General features: G+C 35.7%; 6 protein-coding genes across 7 annotated transcripts; 4 read left to right on the top strand and 2 right to left on the bottom strand.

Moving 5' to 3' along the window:
* The first annotated feature begins 104 nt into the window (after positions 1-104).
* On the top strand, positions 105-11603 carry LOC129579146 (carbonic anhydrase 1). Its single transcript, XM_055468824.1, has 6 exons — positions 105-1560; positions 5575-5640; positions 6771-6929; positions 9851-9971; positions 10118-10235; positions 10296-11603. Exons 1-6 carry the CDS (start codon positions 1521-1523, stop codon positions 10719-10721), a joined length of 930 nt encoding a protein of 309 aa, XP_055324799.1. The 5' UTR covers positions 105-1520; the 3' UTR covers positions 10722-11603.
* Positions 11604-11618: 15 nt separating this feature from the next.
* Positions 11619-12702, top strand: LOC129579148 (small lysine-rich protein 1). Its single transcript, XM_055468826.1, has 3 exons — positions 11619-11961; positions 12065-12105; positions 12207-12702. The coding sequence occupies exons 1-3, from the start codon at positions 11811-11813 to the stop codon at positions 12270-12272; spliced, it is 258 nt and encodes an 85-aa protein (XP_055324801.1). The 5' UTR covers positions 11619-11810; the 3' UTR covers positions 12273-12702.
* LOC129579143 (heat shock 70 kDa protein cognate 2-like) lies at positions 12512-17043 on the top strand. Of its 2 annotated transcripts, none has more exons than XM_055468821.1 (4): positions 12512-12633; positions 13038-13224; positions 14932-15864; positions 15948-17043. In XM_055468821.1, exons 2-4 carry the CDS (start codon positions 13057-13059, stop codon positions 16767-16769), a joined length of 1923 nt encoding a protein of 640 aa, XP_055324796.1. In that variant the 5' UTR covers positions 12512-12633; positions 13038-13056; the 3' UTR covers positions 16770-17043. The 2 variants fall into 2 exon arrangements, with proteins under 2 accessions (XP_055324796.1, XP_055324794.1); XM_055468819.1 differs by having other exon boundaries at positions 12542-12702.
* LOC129579145 (uncharacterized) lies at positions 13038-19495 on the bottom strand. Its single transcript, XM_055468823.1, has 8 exons — positions 19355-19495; positions 18619-19268; positions 18447-18542; positions 18337-18371; positions 18029-18152; positions 17697-17960; positions 17107-17606; positions 13038-17006 (listed from the first exon to the last, which is right to left on the bottom strand). The coding sequence occupies exons 2-8, from the start codon at positions 18775-18777 to the stop codon at positions 16949-16951; spliced, it is 1236 nt and encodes a 411-aa protein (XP_055324798.1). The 5' UTR covers positions 18778-19268; positions 19355-19495; the 3' UTR covers positions 13038-16948.
* Positions 19496-21174: 1679 nt separating this feature from the next.
* LOC129579144 (uncharacterized) lies at positions 21175-23468 on the top strand. The gene is made up of 7 exons (XM_055468822.1): positions 21175-21745; positions 21834-21964; positions 22069-22195; positions 22315-22602; positions 22697-22864; positions 22941-23278; positions 23352-23468. The coding sequence occupies exons 1-7, from the start codon at positions 21593-21595 to the stop codon at positions 23416-23418; spliced, it is 1272 nt and encodes a 423-aa protein (XP_055324797.1). The 5' UTR covers positions 21175-21592; the 3' UTR covers positions 23419-23468.
* Positions 22034-24374, bottom strand: LOC129579147 (uncharacterized). The gene is made up of 3 exons (XM_055468825.1): positions 23926-24374; positions 23787-23859; positions 22034-23698 (listed from the first exon to the last, which is right to left on the bottom strand). Exons 1-3 carry the CDS (start codon positions 24321-24323, stop codon positions 23534-23536), a joined length of 636 nt encoding a protein of 211 aa, XP_055324800.1. The 5' UTR covers positions 24324-24374; the 3' UTR covers positions 22034-23533.
* Between the last annotated feature and the right edge of the window lie 414 nt (positions 24375-24788).

Below are 24788 nucleotides of genomic sequence, written 5' to 3'. Positions count from 1 at the left end.
GCGCTGTCAATTTGATCGAATTGGTGTTGACTTGTAAAATACGAAAGAATACCAGCATTTTCGGTCGGTTTGAATTTTCAAAGTGTTGAACAGAAATAGAACAAATCCATCGAATGCCATTCTCCATGTTTATTCACTAATTCGCATGGGTTTGCAATTTGTGATTTGTATCATTTGTTTGCGGTACACTGGACGAAAAAAGGCGACAAATTTCGGTTTGAACGAAGGGAATGACAGAAAAGCGAAAATTTTCCTGCAATACCGCTAGCTACTGAAGCAGAATTTCTCATATCAAAGTGGGACGAAAGGATGGAAAATCGGAATATTTTATCAACTAGAGCCAAGAGCATGAATCATTAAGAAGAATTTTGCAGAATTGAAATCAAAACTGTGTTCCAAGCCACTTAATGATATTGACGTAGCATTGCATTGTGATTGAGCCTACTGAGTGCGATGTTGTCTTTTACGGAGTTCAATGTGAGATGAATGACAGGAGCGATTGCATAGTGACAGAGAAAAGTCGGCATAAGATGCGATCCAAACATCGTTTGACTCTTTGTGTTTGGTAGCAATTGTACAATCAATATGCAGAGGCCTATCCATGTGAAGAGACACACACGACTGCTTGGTACGCCGCTCTGAAAAAAACTGACCTAAAACATGGGCAGAAGACACGAGCTCACTGTGATGAAAATGCTGATTTCAAGTGAGCGCCGAAGATGTGTAAACCGAACCGACTACACTAGCTAACACACGAAGGGAGAGATAAATGCACAAAGCGAAGAGAAGCAGAACGATAAAACGAACGTGCTATTGCTCTTGTTTATGACTTTCGCTCTCTTTTCAACTCTCTGCTATTGCCGTTGCCGCTGCTGCTGCCTGTGTAGAACACGCTGCATGTATGGCGGCGTTACATATAACATGTATTTGCGTTTTTTCGCTGGCGGTGAATTATTTGCTACCGCGTAAGCTTGATGTACGGTGACCGGGACCGATTCGAAGCAGTTCGTATATAAAGGCAGCACTATACAAACGGGTAGTTCAGTTTACGGTTAATATTCAATTTTCGCATTTTGAATAGAAACGAAAACCGAACATTAACAACAACAAAAAAAATCAAAACAAATAACTGTTACATTCGATTTCAATGGACAATTTTCAAATATCGCTGTAAAAAATTATTTCGTTCGAAACAACCCTAAATATTTTGTGAGTGTGTGGCCTTCTGTGCATTGTTTTGTTGTGTTCCAATGTCAAGTTTCTGCAAGCGACACAGGTCCTCTTGAGTATTTCGAGCAAAGTGTTTTCAAATCATACCAGTAGCCAGCATCGAGAGTAGTGAAAAGGGGCTTTCACCGAATTTTGTGAGCCTAGGTCAAGTCGCACTGGTGGTGAAACTGCCTGCAGTTAGCATTTCCGAATAGAAAACACACATCAACGAATCGATTGAACGTGATTCTGGTTTCTCGTTGGTCGAGTGAGGGTGACAAAAGTGTGGTAGCAAAAACAAAAATACAACGATGTATTTCATTGTGCTATTTTCAATTTTAGTAGCCAACTGTAAGTAGATTAAGTGAAATATTCGTTAAATCTTTATCAAATTACTCCCCCCCCCCCAAATTGGTCATCAAATTACCAACCGCAATCGTTCCATTTTCAATTCATTTTGACACTTTCAATTGCTTGATATTATCAACGCTTGATTTTATTTTTTTTTTCTTTCGACATTTATCACGATGAAAATCGTTTGGATATTTGAATTCCATTCGTTAAGTTCTCGTATCTCACTCGCCTTGAACCCAGACTAGGCACACATTTTGTACGATTCATTGTGCAAAAACAAGAATTAATAAAATTGCCGAAATTGCGATTTATCAAGTTTGAATGAAAAAAAAAATTGTTTTTGTTTGTCTCATGTGTCACGTGTAATAAATAAAATTAAATCAGATGAAATGAATCGAAATGACAAGAGGATGTGGTCACAAATACGGGTTCGATGGTGTAGTTAAAAACCTGAAATTCATATTTTATGCGTGGACGTAAAGACAGGACTTCCCATCATAGAATGGAACGGATGAGTGACATATATCCTCGGACAGTATATGAAGATCAAACAAGGAGAATTTTTTTTGTAAAAGTGCAGAATTTTTTTCAGACAGTCAACCATACCATGTATGTTCCATTTCTCTAAAGTTGATTTAGAATGATTCATAACAAAAAAAATGTTTTATTTTACAACAAAATTTTAAAAAAAATTCTGTTTTTATTCATCATGATGATTATCATACACTGCAAAAATCAAATGGATAGATACAGATAAAGATGGATAGAAATCACTATAATTTTTTTTCTTTCTCAAAACGAAACATAGTTCTTCATAGTGAAAAATTCAAAACAAATGTTATTGGAATGAAACACAAACACAGTGTTTCAGTTTTTAGAATAAAAACAATCTTTGTTTAGCCTTTGTTATGTCCAAAATACGGACTCACATTTACCCTCAATCAATCAATTATGTTATGGTGTAAAATAATCAAAAATGCCACACAATAATTTATTACCCTTAGTGGCGAAGACGTGTGGTGCGTATATGCGTCATCTATATACGGGCCAATTATTTTTTTTCTCTCTATCTTTTCGATTAATTCTCTACTGAATGGGATTTAATTTATTGTCGAAATTTGTTTATTAATTTATACGGTTGCCGCCAATGTTTATATGAATAAAAACAATAAGTATGATAAGAATGACATAAAATGAAAAAGGGAGCGTGTGAGCGAGAGCGACTAGACGCGACGGTGTCGTTGTCAAAGGTCAACAACAATTCATTGTTGTCTGTGGAAGTGTGCCAAAAATGTTGATTCTATCGAATCAAATAGATGATCAAAATCAGCAAGAATTGCGTTCATTCGATTCGTCTTATTTATTCCGTTGAACATGAGCTGTGCTCACGTTACGCTCCCTTTTTATCAATGTTTATCATTTATAATTGGCACCGGCACATTTGGCGAAGGAAAATTCCATCTCTTCAGGATTTCAATTAGAGAGAAATGATTTCTATCAAGAATCGGAAGTCCAATTAAAATAAAGTCTTACTAAAATTGATATAAAGAAAATGATTGAACGACGACGACGACGACGGGTATCATTGTGATAAAACTGATTATTTTGAATCCGTATACAACGGTTCATGTGTACATCCGTACACATCGTGTGTGAACGGTTATCAGTTATCTATTGCTGTGTATCGAACTATCATTCAGCGTCGTTACGCTGAAATCAAATTACAAGCAGCGAAGACGATAGACAAATATACAGACAAGAAAAATAGCAATAAAAACGAAAAACTGTAAAGAAAAATGGGAAATAACAAAAATTCATTAAAAACCAAATTGTTCTCATTCGCTTGACATTCCTTGTGAATTCATTCCGAAACGGATGAAACACTACGGGTAAATTAATCTTGAGCAAACACACTATGATAAAGAGGCAATTGTAAAAAATTATGCTAAACTAGAGATAATTACCCGTTCAAGTTTGAAACAATGATGCAAAGATGATGATGATGATGATGATGATGATGTTGTTGTTAGCAGCTCTTCATTCTCTGCCATTATGCGGCTAAAGGACACCCGTTCATTTTATTGATATGCTTCCTATATTTGACTATGATAATAATTGCAACGCTGTCAGCTGCGCCACATTGATGAACGTTGATAAACGATGTGAAATTCTTTGAGACTGGAGTGTGGTCTGCTGACGTAGTTCATTGATGTTATTCTATTAGGAAACCCACATGGAATTGACAACTCATCGTCTATTAATGCAAAAATTCAACGGTTTACAACCCGTAAATCTCTGGCGCATCGTATAACCTGTTTACAATTCAATTAATTCAAAACGTAAATTCTGAATTTACTCCTTTACCATTCCATGACCCACCATACCATAAATGAATAAAGTTATAAAAGAAGCACAGTCTGCACAAATAGAGAGCTCTCTATACCATTTTTAGATCGTCAGGTTGGTCTATTACAACGTAACCGCAATGAATGCGTCAAACAGAATTTTATAGGCAAATTAACCTTATCATATTACCTAATGAATTGGCAGTTTTCAGCGGGAGAAATGTACGATATCAATTGGGGCGTGTGAATAATTTTCGGTATTTGCAATTGAGATTCTATTGTACACTCTCTCTTGGCATGTCTCTGTAGACAGAGAGTGGAAATGGTCAACCAAGGTTATTGTGCATATAAATAACTCATTTTCTCAAACACATTAATAAATCTTATTGAACTGACATCCGTTATCATAGCCACCGTTTTTCTTCACCATTTCTTTTTGAGTTTTAAATCTAAAAATACCAACTTTGTACCATGGTTTATCTCTTCTTTGTCTATAGAGTACTATCTCATATATGAAACATATATGTCCCTGTTATTTTTAACCTTTTGAACAAAAGTGCAAAGGAATCGTGCTCATTGTACCTTTGTAGCGATTTCTTGGCTCAATGCAGCCTTTTCTATGCGATTATCCAAGAAATGTATGTTTCCATTTAAAAAGAATGCTTTAGGTTACTTTACTCTCTTTTGAATTTGGAGCAAGCAAGAAACAATATGAAACTAGCATTTGCTCTCAGAACACTTTGTTGTCAGTGACACTTGTTTGCGAAGAAGGAGAAAGTGTGTCAGATTTCATTATTCCTCCATCAACTAACGACGCACTTCTACCGTTAAGGTGCACAGATTTTTCTTGCAGAAAATGAGGACATTCTTCCGATATTTGAACGAAATTTATCGCTCGATTTGAACGAAATTTATCGCTCGATTTGAATTTTCTTAGCAATCCCAGTTCTGCCAATATTGATTCGTGGAACACTAACTCTTTGCTGATTTTGATTCATTCTGTAAATATAATTCATTTGCAATTCAGCAAATCAAAGTTTCCATTCACTTCAGTTGACTTTTGTCATCAGTCCAGTCATCATTATAGCATGGAATTGAATAAACTGAATTTTGATATTTCAAAGTGATTCATTCCCATTATCGTCGTTTATTTATTTACTTTTGAGAAAGAACTGCCTGCGATGCTTACTTTTAATGATTAAAACATAAATTTATGTTTATTAGAGGGGATTTTTTGCAACTGCTTTAATTATTGAATGGAGAATGTTGAATTTACACACAAAAATGAATAATTACTGACTCACATTGCAATATCAAGAGAAAAGCAATGAATGAAAAAAAAAATGGAGTTTCATTGGAGTATTGAAATAATACGAATGAAAAAAAGGTACATAGTTCACATTGGGTTGTCTGCTTTCTACGAATTTCATTTTAATAATCATCTGGTATTTTCCCATTTTTCCCAAAAAGTTATTCGTAATTTTTTTTAACAATTGAAAATGGGGACTTTTAGACTAATGTCTGAATTTCTACGAGAATGCCAAGATAGCTCTCAAAAAGGGGATATTCTTGCAACCATAAGGCACTGACAATTACCTATTCATGCATTTCATACTTCAATGTGGAGCATCACAATTAATTCACACAACCGTTTGAATCATTCTAGGTGCGGTGTCTGTGACAGCCGATCACTGGGGCTATCTACCAGAACAAGCCAATGGTGTAGTCAAGGGTAAAGTAACTCTAAAAAAATCGTTTCTTAAAATACAAAACAAATTGTGTTTCAACGATCGACGATCAACGGTTTTAACGGCATTTCCGAATGCGAATCGAACCAAAGGATGAGAAAAACAAGAAAAATAGTTTAAGTGTAACTAGAAAAATTACTCGATTTATAAACGCTGTATCGATTTGTATCTTCTACGCGTATTTAAACGCCTCAGAAATTTGCTGTTCGTTTGGTTTTATGAATACTTTCGAATCTTTCATTTCGCACTCAAAGCGCAAAGCCCGTCGACAGACACGCGATTAACGAATTTTTAATGTATCATTTTTTTTTCAATCAATATCCATTTTGATTTTGATGATTAGAACTAGAATATATACAAATATTGTTTCAAAATGGAATTCGTTGAAATCGACACATTGTGTTCGGACGCTTCCTGAATTTAAAATATAAGTGCTGCCTAACAAAAAAAAAGTCATAAATTTTCGCATGGAGACAATGTCATCGTTGTAACAACGACAATAGCAACACATACGATTTTTCAAGTTATATTTTCATTGGTCCTTCACTCAACCATTTTTTCGTAAATTGAAAAATGTTCACATCATAGAAAGCGCAATAAAAATTTGAGAAAAAAAGCACATACATCTCTGTCGGTGGCGTTACGTCAGTGAAATTTGGAGTTAAGTGAAGTGTACTCAGGCGATTTTAACGATCGTAACCCACTTTCAAACATTGAAATGAATTCGAACAACGCAATACAATTGCTTTGTAGCAGAAACAAAGAAAAATATGTTATAAACAAACGCCGCGATAATCAGTTTATTGTCGATTGATTTTGATGCAGTGATTCCTATTTGTTTCTATTTTTTCTCTTCTTCATTGTTGCTGCTGTGTTCAATATACATATGTATATCTGAACGCGCGATTTCCGCTGCGATAGTTTCGGCAAAATTGCACGTAAGACAGAAGAGCAAAAAAAAAACACAATGGAATTATCAAGTTATTATTAATGTGCTATTTTCCGTATATCAATGGGAAATATTTCGATATATCACAAGACACAAAATCAGCTGTTTGATGTATGTGACTGCGGAAAAATAAAACTGTACTAATGATGCATGTGTGTATTTCAGGAGAAGAACAATGGGGTGGCCAATGTCGGAATGGTCGACGTCAAAGTCCAATTGATTTGGCAAAGGGTGCAGCAGTTACGGGAACATATCCATCTCTCTACTTCCGGAACTATGAAAATTCACTGGAAAAGGGCAAAATTCGGAATACCGGCCACTCATGTAAGTCGGACGTTATTTTTATCTTCACTTTGATTATAATTTTGTTTTTACGTTCTATCCCAATTCCACGATGTGTGCACAATGCATTCGAATCAAGCGAATTAATCTATATTGGTGGTGAACGCTAATAAAAGCCACTGAAAATAATCTGAGCATTAAGTCCATTTAGATGTAATCATATCTGAGCGTGTGCTATGCTGCTATGACTTTGATATGCCAAAAACAAAATATGAAACGATCTCTGTGCAAAAAAATAAAATTGAATCTAACGTACTATTTTTGCACTGGTCCTAACCCTGGCTTCATACACAATGCACACACATTTATCAATCAAGTTCTAACAAGTTTAATGAAGTTATTCAACCGTGTCCAACACGACGAAAGAATAGCCCCAAGAACGACACAAGACAGAACAATCACACACACACAAATTCCATATGAATATTAATTCATTTTATATTAATTTATGTATCCTCCGTTCGCAGCTCATTGTCAAAAGAACACGTTCATTTTGATATGGCACACACAGTTGGACAGACAGTTCTTGATGCACTTGCACATACAGTGTGTCATACACACACGTGGAGAGAAAGAGAGAGAGAGAGAGAGAGAGAAAGAGAAAGAGAAAGAGAAAGAGAGCTAAGGCTAGGTAGAAAACGCTTTAATTTCAACAAACGTTGTTTGCTTGAACGTTGTTAGCACATCATTTGATAAACTAATGAGTCTCTGTGTACACTCTTCTGTTGTTGATTCTCTCTCTCTCTCTCTCTCTTTCTCTCTTTCTCTCTCTCTCTCTCTCTCTCTCTCTCTCTCTCTTCGTTGTTTGTTTGCCTATTTGTTTCATCTGATTGCTGTGTGATTGTACACGGCAAGACACCTGATTTTCGTCCGAATATTTCTCTCTATTCGAAACAGATCTTTGATGGAATCAACTACTTTGTTGACTCGAGTATCTCGACAAAATTGATTTATTGGGCACTAATGTAATTTTATAACTGCTTCGACAGTGTCGAATTACATTTTACCGCTTGAACTTTTCCATCATTTTATATTTCCATTTCATTCGCATTTGTTTTGTTTTTGTGCGTTTGTTTTTGATTTGCGTACTATGCACGAAGTAATCAAGCCCTTTTCACGTGCCATAACAACAATTTGCAATTTGCGGAATACCAAAAGTGAAAATTTTCCAACTTATTATCTTATCCGTATCGAATGATCATCAAGCACGCATCGCAATCGGCATATTCGATAGACAGAGAGGCAGAGACTGAGAGACAGAGACACATAATATCTCGATTGAATCGACCAAATGTGAAGTATAGCATATCACACGCACTGAAAATACAACAACAACAACAACAACAACAACAACAACAACAACAATAAGTTAGCCGCTATTTACAACATGGAATGCATCACATGTTTTCAGAGCCAAACACGAAATTTATTTCATGTACTTATGTTTTACTTGTTCTTGAATGTAAATGACCTTGACCGAGCAGCATTTTGCTTTATTCACTCACTTCACAGCCGACCAGCACATACACAAGCACATATGTTACGTACTAAATGCTTCGTACACTTCAAAAAGCAAAGCCAATTTTTCTTTTCGTTTTGTTCGTTTGTTTGCTCATTCATTCAACTCGAATATTCGGTTCAGATGCTTTTCATGTCATTCTCAGCATTCTTAAGCCATGCCGTTTTACGCAAACATGGCACGTTCTATGGTAGGAGTGAAAAAAAAGAGTGCAATCTGATGATCTGTTTTCGATATGATTTACAATCGGTATTCAATCTTCTCGCATTGTTTTTTGATATACAGCTACGATAGACGAGCATTGTGGTTGTTGTTGCTCATGTGAACATATTTGTGAATAACATGGGCCGCATATATACTTGAACCGTTGCATTAGATTCGACTATACACGTACAGCGATTGCACATGTCGATTTGTATTCGGCAAAACGATTGCGATTTTATCAAGTGCAATATATGCTTGCCAAGTTTGGAAATTAGTAGTTCACATTCCGAGTTCTTGTTCTCTCTTATTTTAGCATTCTATTCGATTGACTAAAACGGGCCCAAGCAACATAATTTATTTAATGAGCTCAACAATATGACTATAGTTCAACTGTATATTCCGACAATTACTGTACAGAATCTAAGTGGAAATTTTCAATTCGTCAAACACACAAAAGAAATTATAAATCATTTTTTTTTTTTCACTTTATTGCCACCAGTCGAATCTACTTATTAGCTCATTATTAATTTAAACACTTAGACACTGTTTTCTAAGCCGTACATATTTGATTTATTATTGTTACCAGATAATTTACACTTAATCTTACGTCTTAAATTTAGCATATTACATGTAGACGGAACAAATGTATGAAAAAAAAAGTGCAACTGAGCTTTAAATAAGTACGATAAATGGCGGCAGTAAAAATACGATTAACGTCCATTTAAAATGAATGACCAACAAATCAGAAGCAAAAAAAGAAGAAACAATTGATATATTAATATGCGTTGAGTGCAACAAAATCTTGATTTGCTTCTGGTTTGGAATACATGAAAGTCTGCCCGTCCATGCAACAATGACAGCAATTGCATGTGTCACTTGGGTGAACGTAGCAAGTTGTGTTGTTGTTGCTGCTGCTTGAACATATAGATTACATTTAAAACCAAATCGTATTGAGATTCAGTCAAATGACACAACGATTTCAAAAATAATCATAGCAATTAGACATTAGAATCATTTACATGAGGCTGTGCGCTCAAAGATAAACGAGTTTCAGCGTCTTAGGAATTTTTGAATTTTAATTAAGTATCTCAATTACATACGATTTTGACATTGTCAATATTGATTTTTGTTCATTTTGTTTGTTTGCTTTTGTTCATTCGTTTTTTTTTCTTTTGAGCAGTACAAATCGATATTCCAAATAATCAAGAGTATTTAATTACTGGCGGCGGATTACCCGGCATCTATAAAATGGATCAAATGCATTTTCACTGGGCTTCGGAGCATACGCTCGATAGCAAACGGTAATTAAATCGTTATTTAATTGCAGCTTCATCAATTACGCGATGATTATATCTCAATATCTGAATGTTTTTTCCCCCATTGAATGTCGGATGCCATTTTAACGGTGTTTTTTTTGTGTGTGCTGTTATTGTCTATGGTTTTTCAGATTCGGTTTGGAATTGCACATTGTGTCGCACAATCAACGTTACAAAAATTTCTCGGAAGCCGTTCAAAATAAGCAAGGTGTTTCTGTATTGGCTGTACTGTTCCATATTTCCGATCAGGTATTATATAATCAAAATTTATATTAATTTATGATAATTAATAGAACCGTTTTCGATCAGGTGAATCCATTGCTGAAAAATATTCTGGACAGCGCTGAATCGGTTAAAGATGAAGCTGGCCAATCGAATGAGATAAATGCCTCATTTTCACCGCTCCAACTGTTGCCGAAGAATCGTTCATCGTATTTCCGTTACGAGGGTTCGTTGACGACACCTTCATGTGATGAGGCCGTTATTTGGACCATACTCGATAACACCGTACCATTCGCAATAACACAGATCGAACGATTTAAGCAGGTGAAAGATGCGGACGGTGCTTTGTTGACACACAATTTCCGTCAACTTCAACGCCTCAATTCACGGACACTCGTTTATGTGCGTGACGATTTTCTCAATGGACAAGCGTCATCGTCGCAACCGATACGCATTTCACTTGCAACAGTGGCCACGGTTATCGCAGTTCAAATGTTACGTGTCTACGTTTAAATGATGCAATCATATCTATATACTATACACATCGCATATCCTCAAGGAAACGATTGTACGACGCATTTTTCTTAGTTGCTCTTGTTATTGTTGTTCGTTTTGTCCAACGTGTTTACTGTGTCTTTTTTTTAATGACTTGAACAATTTTTAACATTCATTCATTCTACGTAGATTATTTTATTAGCAGCAAAATGTGTACACAATTTGATATTTTGTCCAATTAATTTAGAAGTGAACGTCGTGTAGCTTGTATCTAATGGAAATATTCTGCATCCGTGCCATTGACTCCTATTTTTTTTACTCTCTGACTATTTTCTCTCTATATGATACGACTTCTTTTTGAACACATTTTCAGCCTATTTCCACGTGGCTTCACAAATACACATGACATTTTTTATTTTTCCTTCTACGACACATAAAAACCAAAACAAAAAGATTAGAAAAATAAAAATGAAAAAAAAAAACAAAACAACTACAAATCCTACGAAGCCACGAATCGGTGAGATAGCAAAAAAAAAAGAGATATTTGAAACAAATACATAATAGTAATATTCAGCTAGTCATTTGCCAAATATTTCACATCTTTTATTGATCAATTATGTTTATGTTTATGTAAAGTAATTGTTCAGTGTTAATTAAATGTAGGTGAAAGTTTGAGAAAGAGCATGAAAAGAAACAAAAATAGCAGAAGAATAATCAAAAAATAGAACAAAAAAAAAACAAAGAACGTTATATAATTGCATATACAAATAGAATCAGAGTGAAATTAAATTACGCTTTTATTTAAGTTTGCCTCAATTGAACTATATATCAATATATTTTGTGTACAAAAACCAAAAATCTATATTTTGAATAAATTTCAACTGAAAATAAAAAAAAAAAGTGGCTCGTTATTATTCAATTCTTCCAACATTGTTTTTGCTCTCGTATTATGAAATCTGTATTCATTTGAATTGATTTATTCATATGGGTAAAGTGCAACCAATGGTTACTATGCAACGTTTGGCTGCTTGTTTAATCGATAGCCCATTATTTCGATTGAAACAATACTTTGGTTTCAATTAAATTCGTGCATCCAGTTTGGATGGAATGGCTGGAAAAGGGGCAAAAAAACGTAATAGCAAAGATTCAACAACGGGTAGCAAAGAGAAGAAAAAAGGCGGCAAAAAGAAAAATGGACGTTCTACCGGTGGATCATCGGCTAAATCATCGAAAATCCAGGGCGATATATTCAGTGAAGGTGAAAAATCTATATTTTGAATGAATTTTTAGTGAAAATAAGAAAAAAAAAGAAGAAACGTGACAGTCCATAATTCTCTTCTTCTTTTGTTCGAACATGGTAGGTGCTATGGAAAATGCTTATCTAATTTGTCACAATGTGCAGGTTAGGTTACTCATTTTTTTTTGTTCAACACCAAAATTTCACTATCACAAAATCATTATTTGTTTACAATTGCAAAATGTGCTGAACGTTTTTTTTTGCAGGACGTTTTGAAGGCACGCGGGTTCCCATGGCCCGAAGCAAAGAAGAAGAAAGGAAAGCGAAAGTAAATCACCGTGTGGTCGACTCATTCAATCTAATTAAAAACATTTTTGATTATGGAATAAAAAATTGTACGCTCGCAACCAATTTGAATAAATAACACAACAACGTATTCAAAGAATTAAGAACAAACAACACAGCTGTTTTGATTGCGTTTATTTCTGTTTGCATAGTTTTGGGCGTTTCTTTTTGCTTCTAGCAATTTCTGCGACGAGACGATGCTGCTCATCCATTTTATTTTTAGACGCAAAAATATTTGACGAAACAAAAATATTCCATACTCCATTCGAACGGATCGCTGCAATTTAAATGCTCGGTTGACTGACGCTTTTCGATTAGTTTCATTACGATTTTGCCGGTGAATACAAGGTGCGCGCCACATAGTAAACGTTGACTATTCCGAACGTAACACATTTGGAATTTATTCAAGCATTTTGTGTGAGCATCAACATTTTGGTGATGATAAGATTAAAATTATAATTAAAATATTTATTCAATTCAAATTAAGTGTTTTTTGTTGTGAAGAAATTTTTTTCCGTGTTTTCCTGCGTTTTTTTTCTCGTTGAAAATTTCATTTTCTTCCTAAAAAAAAGTCCATCGAAATTTCAAATTGAAGAGAGCAGATATTTCAATGGAAAAAAAGTCCAATTTGAAATTGGCAATTTCATGAAAATTCGCCGTTCATTTAACAATTAAATTAAAATGTGTTAACATTTTATTTTGGGTCGGACTCTTTATCACAAAAATTGTGTGGCTTTTTTCTTCATTTGTAGAACAAATTAAGCGAACAGAATGGCAAAGGCAATCGGTATTGATTTGGGAACGACATACTCGTGCGTGGGAGTTTGGCAACATGGAAAAGTCGAGATCATTGCAAACGACCAAGGAAACCGGACAACACCATCGTATGTGGCATTCAATGATACCGAACGTTTAATTGGTGATGCCGCAAAAAATCAGGTAAGCGACACGAAACCCAATCGAAATGGAAATATTTGTTATGTTTTTTTTAGTGTGTCATGAACAACACGAGCGCGAGTGCGAGCGCGCTGGATCAAAATGCACGATGCATTTTTAGGTGTTTTTTCTCTCAATGTTGATGTTGTTGTTTGCGCTGTATTTGATTTTCGAGAAAAGCATTTGATGATATGCGCACACAAATGCCCTTAGCGATGCTTCGTGAATAATGCAGCAGCATATGTTGAGCATGAAATTGATGTTTGTCGCACTGTTGATGACAATCGAGGTTTTCGTGTACTTGACCATTTTTGGTGCTGCATTTTCGCCAATGAGATTGATACTAATGCATTATTCAGAACAATAAATAAGCCATTAGTGTGCTGGTATACATGGTCAATCCGAAATATACGCACACACACACACACACACACACAGAGAGAGAGAGAGAGAGAGCACAATTTACAGGCCACGTCTTTTTTCGGTTCGTTTTATTGTAGCTGCTGCTAGAATTTGGCCAAACAATTAATGAATTATTAATTGTTACTATGACGTATGTTAAGCAAAAACCGCAAAATGTTCTAATTAACAATTTATTCTTAGAGTCCATACATCCACTCATCACGATGTGCACAGTGTGTTTTTTCATCTTTATCTTGATTGAAACACAACGTTTGCTGATTGTTTTCTCGCTGTTTATGCGATGATATTGTCAATGAAATGTTATACGCATAGCACATCATGTACATAGTCCATATGGTATCGATTGAGCGGAGATCACAAACGAATTTTTATGGGCACTTCGAATTGAATTTCCGTAAAATAACGCAACCAATCATAAAAGTACGGACGACAAATGAACCTGAACAATTGTATATAGACAATTTTATATAAAATCATATATGAGATTGTTTGCTGTTTGTTTTGAATTTCGCGTGTGATCTGTGAACGGACGCGAAATTTCTCGAATGTAGAAGTATGAAGCGAAAAAAAAGCCTAACATAACATGACGCACAGTTTCAATGGATGAGTAAACCGATTCTATTTTCGTAATTTGTTGATATATTTATTCATATATTTCGATGGATATATATACATATATTTTCGGCGCTTCATTTCTCTCTCTCTCTCTCTCTCTCTCTCGCTCTCTCTCGCTCTCTCTCTCTCTCTCTCTCTCTCTAGCATGAATTCAATGAGGAAAATTCAAAGTAGCACTCGCGCAATATGAGCAACACCCACGATTTACATGCAACAACATAATCTTTTAAAAATAGCTTTCAATTTGGTTCCACGTAACCGCTAAATTTTCGGGAGTATCATCCAGTGCGTGTGTCTTTTTTTTCTTCTCCTAAAAATCAAATATACGCATAAGCATATTCGAACCATGTTCACCTAATCTAAACATTATATATTTGATATTGGATTGTGTTCGATGCGATGAAATTGGCGATTCTAAATTTGACATTGTGACACAGGTAGAGCAGCAACAGCAACAGCAACGCAAATCGGCGAGCGCCTACTCACAATGACATCAAATTTCGAAACATGCTACGAATCGCGCGCGCGTTCGTTTATGGCATTATACTGTTTTTGTATAATAGAGAATCCGTCGGTTCATGTTTTATTTACTATGTGTACGCCGTAAATGACATAATTCGTTCGTTCGTTTTGTCATAATTTTTTTGTTTTCTCTCTGTGATTTTTTTACAGGTCGCTATGAATCCAAAAAATTCGGTATTCGATGCGAAGCGTTTGATTGGCCGTAAATTTGACGATCCGAAAATTCAAGATGACATCAAACACTGGCCGTTTACCGTAATCAATGATTGTGGAAAACCGAAAATCCAAGTGGAATTCAAGGGCGAACGTAAAGTTTTCGCACCGGAAGAGATTAGCTCGATGGTTTTGACGAAAATGCGCGAAATTGCCGAAGTATTTTTGGGCAGTAAAATTAAAGATGCCGTAATCACGGTGCCTGCTTATTTCAACGATTCGCAACGTCAAGCGACAAAAGATGCTGGTTCAATTGCTGGGCTAAATGTATTGCGTATCATCAACGAACCAACGGCTGCCGCTTTGGCCTATGGTCTTGATAAAAACTTGAAGGGTGAGAAGAATGTGTTGATTTTCGATTTGGGTGGTGGTACTTTTGATGTGTCAATTCTGTCGATTGACGAGGGTTCATTGTTTGAAGTAAAGAGCACAGCTGGTGACACCCATTTGGGTGGTGAAGATTTTGACAATCGTCTGGTCAATCATTTTGTGGAGGAATTCAAACGCAAATATAAGAAAGATTTGACTGGAAATGCACGTGCTTTGCGCCGTTTGCGTACGGCTTGTGAACGGGCTAAGCGAACACTTTCATCGAGCACAGAAGCTTCATTGGAAATTGATGCATTGCATGAAGGCGTTGATTTCTATGCCAAAATCACTCGAGCTCGTTTCGAAGAATTGAACATGGATTTGTTCCGCTCAACATTGCAACCGGTCGAGAAAGCGTTGACCGATGCCAAATTGGACAAGGGAAAAATCGATGAAGTCGTTCTGGTCGGTGGCTCAATTCGCATTCCGAAAATCCAAAAAATGCTTCAAGATTTCTTCTGCGGCAAAGCATTAAACCTTTCGATCAACCCAGATGAAGCGGTAAGTATCTTGCTCACATTTAATTCTCCTTGAAGAAATTGTGTTTAAAAATTTATTATTTCCAAAAAAATAATAATGTATAGGTTGCTTATGGTGCCGCAGTGCAAGCAGCTATCTTGAGTGGCGAAGGCAGTTCAAAGATTCAAGATGTTCTTCTAGTTGATGTTACACCATTGTCGTTGGGTATCGAAACGGCTGGTGGAGTAATGACCAAACTCATCGAACGCAATGCTCGCATTCCATGCAAACAACAACAAACGTTCACCACTTACAGCGACAATCAAAATGCCGTTACCATTCAAGTGTACGAGGGTGAACGTGCCATGACCAAAGACAATAACCTTTTGGGCACATTCAATTTGAACGGCATCCCACCCGCGCCACGGGGTGTTCCAAAAATCGAGGTCACATTCGATTTGAATGCTGACGGTATTTTGAATGTATCGGCCAAGGATAACAGCACCGGTCGTCAAGAGAAGATCACAATTACCAACGACAAAGGCCGTTTGTCAAAGGCCGAAATCGATCGTATGTTATCCGATGCAGAAAAATACCGTGAAGAAGACGACCGTCAAAAGGAAAAGATTGTCGCGCGCAATCAATTGGAAACTTACATTTTCGGTTGCAAACAAGCCGTTGAAGATGCTCCATCTGATCGACTCAGCGATTCCGATAAACAAACCGTTAAAGATAAATGCTCGTCGGCAATGTCATGGCTGGATGCAAATAATTTGGCCGAAAAAGAGGAATTCGAGCATCAATTGAAAGAATTGCAACAAGTATGCGGACCAATTATGTCAAAATTGCATGGCGCCGGTGGTGGTGGTGGCGATCAATCATCGCAGTCGTCGTCTCATCATCGTCCTGGCCCACAAAGAGGCCCAACTGTCGAGGAGGTCGATTGAAGAAGTCGACTAAACAAACAAAAACACTGAATATTTCATATTCCTTATAACATTTAGTATTTCTCTTTTTTTTTGTTTGGTTTGTTCCCTAGCCTCATTCAAAAATTCAATGTAACATTCTTTATCCTATTAACAATTACATAATTACAGCTTTAATGGTGACTCGAATTGATTCGTGCTTAAATTATCACTTCGGGTATCCAAAATGAATGTACTCTTTCACCGATGATATCAAATCTATAAATATAAAATCAACGATAACACGATCAAATTATGTGAAATGTTGTTTTTTTTTCACTTGTTTTTCGCTGAAAATTGGGTCAGAACATTTACTCACTTGCAATTTGTGATGAGCATCATTAATCGTTGCAAAAACTTTGGAGCAAGCCACGGAAAGAAAAGTCTCGACGTATACATTAGACTCCCTCCAAAGATGTACACCAATGGGATGAATGGAATTTTGGTTAACCATTGATAGGTCTTTGTTTCTGGATCTGAGTATTTTTTGTATCGATGCCAAATCGATTCTATGCCCGTGGCAAATGTGTGTGCCAGAATTGGCGTTTCATTTGCACAGAAATAGAATGGAAGACCGCCGATGACCGCAGATATATCCTGATTTAAACGCGTCGACTTTTGTAGCCAGTTATTTAGTATGCAATTTGTTAGACGGGTAAGTGTTGGATAGCCACCGATAAATAGTAAGTAATTTGGCTTTATATGCTTGATCACGTGAATGAAACCACTTAAAGGATTCCGTACAAATAATCCAAAATTGCCAAAGAATGCCTTGAGAACTTCCAATGCCATTCCAAGCATTAGGTACGTTTTGAAAACCTGAAAAATTGAGGGAATTTTTCAGCCTTTATTTTGATTCTAATAAAATGAATCGAAAATATGGGAAAAAAATGTTAGTATTTGTCGTACGTGTAAGATATGCGAGTCACAGCTGTTTTTATGATGGCAAATGTGATGTCGATCAATGGGCTTCGATTCACTCGGAACTTTTTCGATTGGTTTTTGGTATTTTTTTAATGGTTTAAATAGCCAAAACACTGAATCACTATTTAGGTACATCGAATCCACAATGACACCACTAAGAACCATGAACAGTAACGTTCGAAGCGATCGATGTGTTTTCAACATTCGCATTGGCCACAATGAACCGTCGCGCATCAATATATCGAAAACCTGCAAATAAAAAAAAAAAAACGTCAAAACGTAGCACATTCCTACGTATGCTTAAAACTTTAACATACGACAATCGAGCAGGCATGACTGAAGAAACTCCGGATCTTATCGTTGATAAAGAAGATGGCCAGACCACCAGTCATTGCTGGGATTGGTATCAGAGTCCAAAACGATGAGCGGCCGAAGATGTTCCTTAATTACATGCAAATTATCAGTGATTTTTGAATAGATTAGTAAAATTGTCCTTGAACAAAATTGTGTCGAATAATTTGTTTTGTTAAATGAAGGCGATTCAAAGAAAAATAAATTGCGACCAAAAAACGTACGATTCAATTATCTATCGCAGTTCATTAAATTGAATTTCAAATTGACTCACGATAAAAGGCAAATGGTCAAAAAAGCTATATAGACCTATAAAAAAGATGTTTTTTTGTTGTTCAGATTCAGTTTTTTTTTCACTTGTTCTTTCGAAAATTCTCCTCTCACCGTGAAACTCCCGCCGACTACTGAGCTCACAAACACCTCAAGAACTTCGTACACTTTTTCCTTGTTGAGTTTTTTTGAATTAGCAAGCAACGGCAACTGAAAATTCAATCAAATCAAATTTGACCCATTTTTAATCAACGATTTTTCCTCCTCTAAACCAAATAGCACTCACAAAATATAATGGAACAAAAAACTGAGACACTCGAAATATAGTGATGGGCAGAGTTTTGATTAAAAACCACGAGCATGACTCGTTGGGATGCAGCACATATGCACACGTTACATTATGATTTCGCATAATTTCACTATAATATTTACTCAAGGCCGCCATTGCGCTCGTCTTTTTTCAACTCACTTTTCCAGTGTAAACACACGACGACAAACAAATCTCTTCGGTTTCAGTACAAAGAGCACTGACACACTAAGTGCTGTTACTTGCTATTTAAGCCGCACTACCCATATGGCCGTACAGCCAACGTAATGAAACAAAGTAAGGAAATTAACAAATGTCTACATTTTATATGCAAATTCAATAAACAAGTATATTTATTCAAAGAACTCAATATGAACATTGGTTACTCAAATGGCGCGCGCACGCATTCGTACACACGCACATACACATATATATATATGAAATTAGAATAAATCGACAAACAAATAACAAAATAACTAAATATTCGGTTCTAGTTTCATTTTACTTTGTTTTTAACGAAATAAAGTCCAGCGTAGTTTCAACGTCACAACATACAGTACCCGATATTTTCCAATTAAGCATGTGATGGAATTAAGAATGAATAGCAATTCATCAACATTTGTTCATCGCTACGTTTTGAATGGAAAATGAAACGAAATTCAATCAAATTGTTGATTTAAAATGAATTGATTTGTTCAACTGTTAATCAACTTACTGTCGGCATTTCACAAATTTCATCGCTTTATGGATGAGTGTTGGAGTTTGCCATGGAAAAAATGAACGCATATGAAATAAAAATCCCATCAAAATTGGATAGAAAATTCGTGCCAATGGCAATTCATCCACATTGCATATGATGGCGAATTTTCGATGTCGACGAAGACGTTGCCACAATATTTCAATTGTGCATGCAATGCCATACGCTAAAAATGACAGCTGCGGATAAAAATAGAAAAAACCACCGGCCAAAAATGCAGCAGTGTAATTGGCAAACTTCGACTCATACCCATTGTATCGGTTGAAAAAACAGGTGAGAATCTGAAAGTGATCATATGAATTAGGAAATGGATGTTTTCTAGGAAATTTGAAGTTAAGCTTCAAATTAGAAGAATCGTTTTTTTCTTGTACGAAATTCAAAATAAGTCTTACTCGATATACGCTCGGGTAGCCAATAGCAAACACAATGAATTTTAGATTGAATCCCTTGATTATAGTCCAAATGCCTCCGAATATGTTACGTTTCAAATGACCAAAGTTCCTAAAGATGCTCTGAAGCAATGCGATGGCAACACCGATTTCGGAGTATTTTTTGAGTTCCTACGAAAAGAAAATATTCGTTTACAATTCATGCGATACAAGTGTAATTCTAAGAATGATGCCTACATTTAATATAAACTCGTCACATCCCAGTTTATGGCTGCAGACATTCCCAGTGACTGGGAAGATTGAATCAAATAACGGACTCTCATCATAGTTTTCATACCGACGTTTTGATCGTCTTCTTACTGGCTGAATAAACCTGAAAAAAATTTGCTAATTACATTAGATCGACTCATTTAAGTAGCTCTAGCCATATTTACCAAGAAATATCCGGCTTCACTTTTCGTAAACTATCCAAAGTAATCGCACTCAATAGCATAAAGACCAAAGTACGGAACCAAATCACACGATCCAATAATTTGAAGAATATGCTGCCGCGTCGTCTGATCAATGTTTCAGTCACCTATCAACGATATTTCAGATTAGTAATGACTAAGATGTCTTTACCAAAATTTCCCAACTCACCATAACAAGAGCACTGTGAGTGAACATGATTGCGATTTTATTGGGAACAGTAAAAATACTTAATGCACCTAAAAACCCAGGAAATCCAACAATTGTATAGCAAAAGAACCGGCCAAAAATTTTACTACAGAAAAAGATACAATTCAATTTTTTTCTTTTCATTTATTCAAAAATCCGGATGAAAAAATGCGCTTACTAAAGAATGCACATGAAACATGTTCCGATGGAGCCGGTCAGTAAGCTGGCTGAAACGGCACCCACAAAACTTCTCAGCATTTCAGCAAATGCTTCTTGATCGATCTTATTTTTTCGTGCTGCTATCGAAATCTTGTGTGTCGCGAAAGATTTTTGATTATACAAAGTAAATCCAAGCACTTCAGAAGTGAGATAATGAATGCTTACCATGAAGAGTGGTATGAAAAATTGTGTCGTTGTAAAGATGGGCTTAAAAAAGTATCCGAGTGCCGCTTTGAAGCAGCTATCTGTATGTGGGTGCACAATATCTCGGCATGTTGCAGGTGCCAATGCCTCGTTGAAAAATTTACTAAAAACACTCATTTTGTACGAAAGATCTTTATGTCACACACACGGTCCGGTACTGTATTCACTCTTCTCTCGCCAACGTCTAAATTGGTTCGCGATACAAAACACACAAACTTGACCCTTGATCAATCGAACCGACGAAATATATGAATTATAAATCAGACAGTCGGTTCCAAAAGTCTCGGCGACAAAAAACATTGCGTGCAGTGCAAATACACGATAGCATTGTTAAAAAAAGGTCGATTCATGGAATAACAGAAATTTTAAAATTAAAATTCACAAAAAAAAACAGAGCGTCAGTGCAATGCAGCGTATAAACAACAAAGGGGAAAAAAACAACTGATTTTGCATATTTAAGCTGAGCCAACAAAGAGAATACGTTGCAATCAGTTATGCACGATAATTAAATTCACTTTCATTGGAAATGCATTCAATTTGAAGCAATATTGCATACGGGGAAACAATACAATCGACTCGTGTTGCATAAAACATATTTTCATCTTTGTCTCAGCACCAAATTTGCAATTCAATTGAATGTGTTGCAATGCATTGGTAAAATTTTCCCCGAAATGACATAGAACTGTTTTGGAGTTGAGTGTGAGAAAACAAGTTTCAACCCAAAAAAATGACAACTTTTTCTAAATATTTTCAACAAGCCGCGAGACAACTTGCTTGTGATGAAGTGATTCATGTGGGAGAAACGTGCTGGCAATCAACCGTCTGGAATTTCACAGGAACCATTGCAAGTTGTACAAAGTTTGTGCTGCCATTGGCCCTGGTAAATTCACATACACAAACACACATATCAAATTCAATCAAGTTGCAATCATAAAAAAAATTAACCAAAATTATTCTCATCGAATCAGATTCCAATTATTATGAAAATCCGTCATCTAAATAAGGATGTGTTTCGGCAAAGTTTCCGTATGTTTGTCGACTTTTTTTTGGGTGCTTGGCTGGTGAGTGGTTTGGGTTTATCAAACATTTGCTTATTCAGGTAATTTGAACTGAAAATTTTAAAAATTCGCTTTTATTTGCTGAAAAATAGAAAAAAAACGATCAAAAATCAGATAAAAAACCGTTGTGTTTTATTTTTTGAAGAAAATTATTTGGATGCTTCTACTATCCGACTGTTTTGGCCGTTCCATCTGGTTTGGGTGCATTTATTAGCAGTTGGGTATTAGCTGAACGCGCCAATTACCATTATGCTCATGGTCTGTCAACAGTTGTAAGTGATATCTTACTCTCCTTTCTTGTCATATTTATTTATTTTCTTACATTTTTCGATTTAATTTTCAACAAGCATCTTATGATCGGTTTTCATCCACTGAATTTCATTAAATCTAGGCGTTCCAAGTTTCACTTTTGCGTGGTGATTTTTATATTTTTCGAATTTTGCGTAATTCCCGTTGGGCAATTACAATTGCATTCATGCTGTTGAATGCAACGCTGATGCATGGATTGAGAGAGAATCGAAGCGGTCGATTTTATTGGTTGACCCAACCGCTAAAACCAAAGACCGACTATCATGAATTCTACGAAGAGAGTCAATACATGGATAAACTATCGCCCATTGTTCGCTCACAAATCAAATGCTGTGCACATGAAATGAATTGTGACTCTTACATTTATGAAGTGAGTTTCATACTAATTCTTAAAAAACAAAACAAAAATATCTCAATCAATATTCGTTAACATTTCAATTCAATTGCCATTGTCATTGTCCAAGGGTATAAAAAAGTTCTTCAAGTTTGGTCTTGGTTTGGAGATTGCCCGGAATATCATTTACAACTATAGCTTAATATTGAAGAATCCGTTAAAATTTTTCGAAGTCTTTTTTAAACGGTTAAACTGGAATTTGGTGCTGTTTTTAGTTGGTTACGTGGGAATTTACAGAGTATGCTCTAGATTACTATCGGAAAGAAAATTTTTATCATTATTTTCAATTTCTATCTAATCAATATCGATTTCAGTTTTTAAATTGTTGGTTGAGTCGTCGTAACATCTATTTGAGTGAAGAGGTTTCGAAGAAAGATAATAAGCTGGCTTCATTGCTGTGCGGTCTTGTTTTCTATTTGTATCCCGATCAATCGATTTTCTCTCATACGGCCATTACCATCATTGAAATTTATTGGAAGCTCTACTACGAACAAATCAAATCATTTGTGACATGGATCCCATTGGACAAAATCAAAATTATTCATATTGTATTTCCGATCGTTTTCGGGTATGTTACACACATTCGTGCGTTCAATCCATGGCTGGCACCACCAATTCTCAAGAAGCTAATGCATTTGTCAACAAATTATAAGTACTGATACAATTATTATCATTTCTTAACAATTGATTCAAGTCATAATTTTCTTTTCGTCTATTTTCAACAGAGACGCTGCCATTGTCACCAAGTATCATGAGCTTTTGTTTGGTTTAACACCGCAATTCATACTATAGGTATGGTTTTTTTTTAACCAAAAATTTGCGCCAATAAAAAAATATCACGCATTTATTTCGATATCGAATTTCAAATCAATGTTTAAATTGTACACATTTTTCTTTAAATTAATGACTATTCATAGTTTTCGATTGTGAGGTTTTTGTTACGACGAATCGTTAGGACGAAGTTTAATCCCTCCGCTTTCACTTGAAGAATTTCGATGCGACTAACTAACAAAAAGTCCGGATTTTCGGGGCTGGGTCCTTTGATTACGTCAATTTCACACTCTTTTAGAATCTGAATGAAAATAAAACAGGGAAAATTTATAGAATATTTCATTCATGTTCAAGGAAACAAATAATTAAAATGAAACGATGCATAATACATCCATCGATTTTTTGGCAACTTTTTTGCCATTGATTCGAATTTTGCTCTCGTAGAATAATTTCTCAATTTTCCTGGAAAAGAAGAGAGTGCTTTTAGCTAAGGTTTGGCCATTTAATTAACAACATTGGTCGTCTTACCTTTTGGGTAGTCCAAGACCGGCTTTGACCACAGTGTCTAGTCGTAACGTTTGTACTTTGACTTGAGCAAGATGTCTATCTGATTTGTCACCCTCTTTAAATTCGCTAAGATCCCCATCACCGTCTTCTGCATCACTGTCCTCATCTTTTTCCTCCTCATCTCGATTGCTGCTGCGTTTGTTCTTTTTAAATCGTACGGGATTGTAAACAATTGGACTCAGTGCAGAACATGGATTTTGTATTGATGTAAGTGTTGCTACGCGTGATATAACCATAGGCGGTTGATTTGTTAATAAATGCATTTGTCGAATGCATTTTGTAAATGACTGTGATTTGTATAAACCATTTAAAATGCTGGCACTATTGACAAAAATTCGCCCAGTTAACGAAGTCATCATTTTTTTTCTCTTTATTTTGATTTTACAATACGTAACCTCGAAACCGAGACGATTCTGACAATTGGAATTGTGTTTTGACATTTTAAACGTCATCTCGTCGACTTATAAACCGAAAGCTATAGCAAAGTCACAAACCGATTTCGTGGAAAATATTCGATGGCACAACCGTTTTGTACCGATTGTATGCGGTAAATAACACTTGTAACACATTTTCTATGGGAAATGGGAAAATTCCGTTTATTTTCGTCAAAAACATTTTAGCCAATGCTCAAGAATTAATTTTTACATATGGATTTCAAGCTCATGGCAAAATTTTTCGAAAATTAGCTTTCGATTGAGGGCATAAGATGGCATTAGATACATGCATTTGGTTTAAATCGAAATAAAAGCAATCCTTTTTATTGAATGGAAAATAAAAGCGCAAATATTGGTACTGCTAACATGAGAGAAAGTGGAATATATGAC

This window comes from Sitodiplosis mosellana, unplaced genomic scaffold (assembly GCF_009176505.1).
Source record: "Sitodiplosis mosellana isolate CC-2019 unplaced genomic scaffold, AAFC_SMos_1.0 Smas_scaffold_6226, whole genome shotgun sequence".
NCBI classification, from domain to species: domain Eukaryota; kingdom Metazoa; phylum Arthropoda; class Insecta; order Diptera; family Cecidomyiidae; genus Sitodiplosis; species Sitodiplosis mosellana.
Note: the sequence above shows the minus strand (reverse complement) of the source record. Positions and strands in the feature narration are given on the sequence as shown.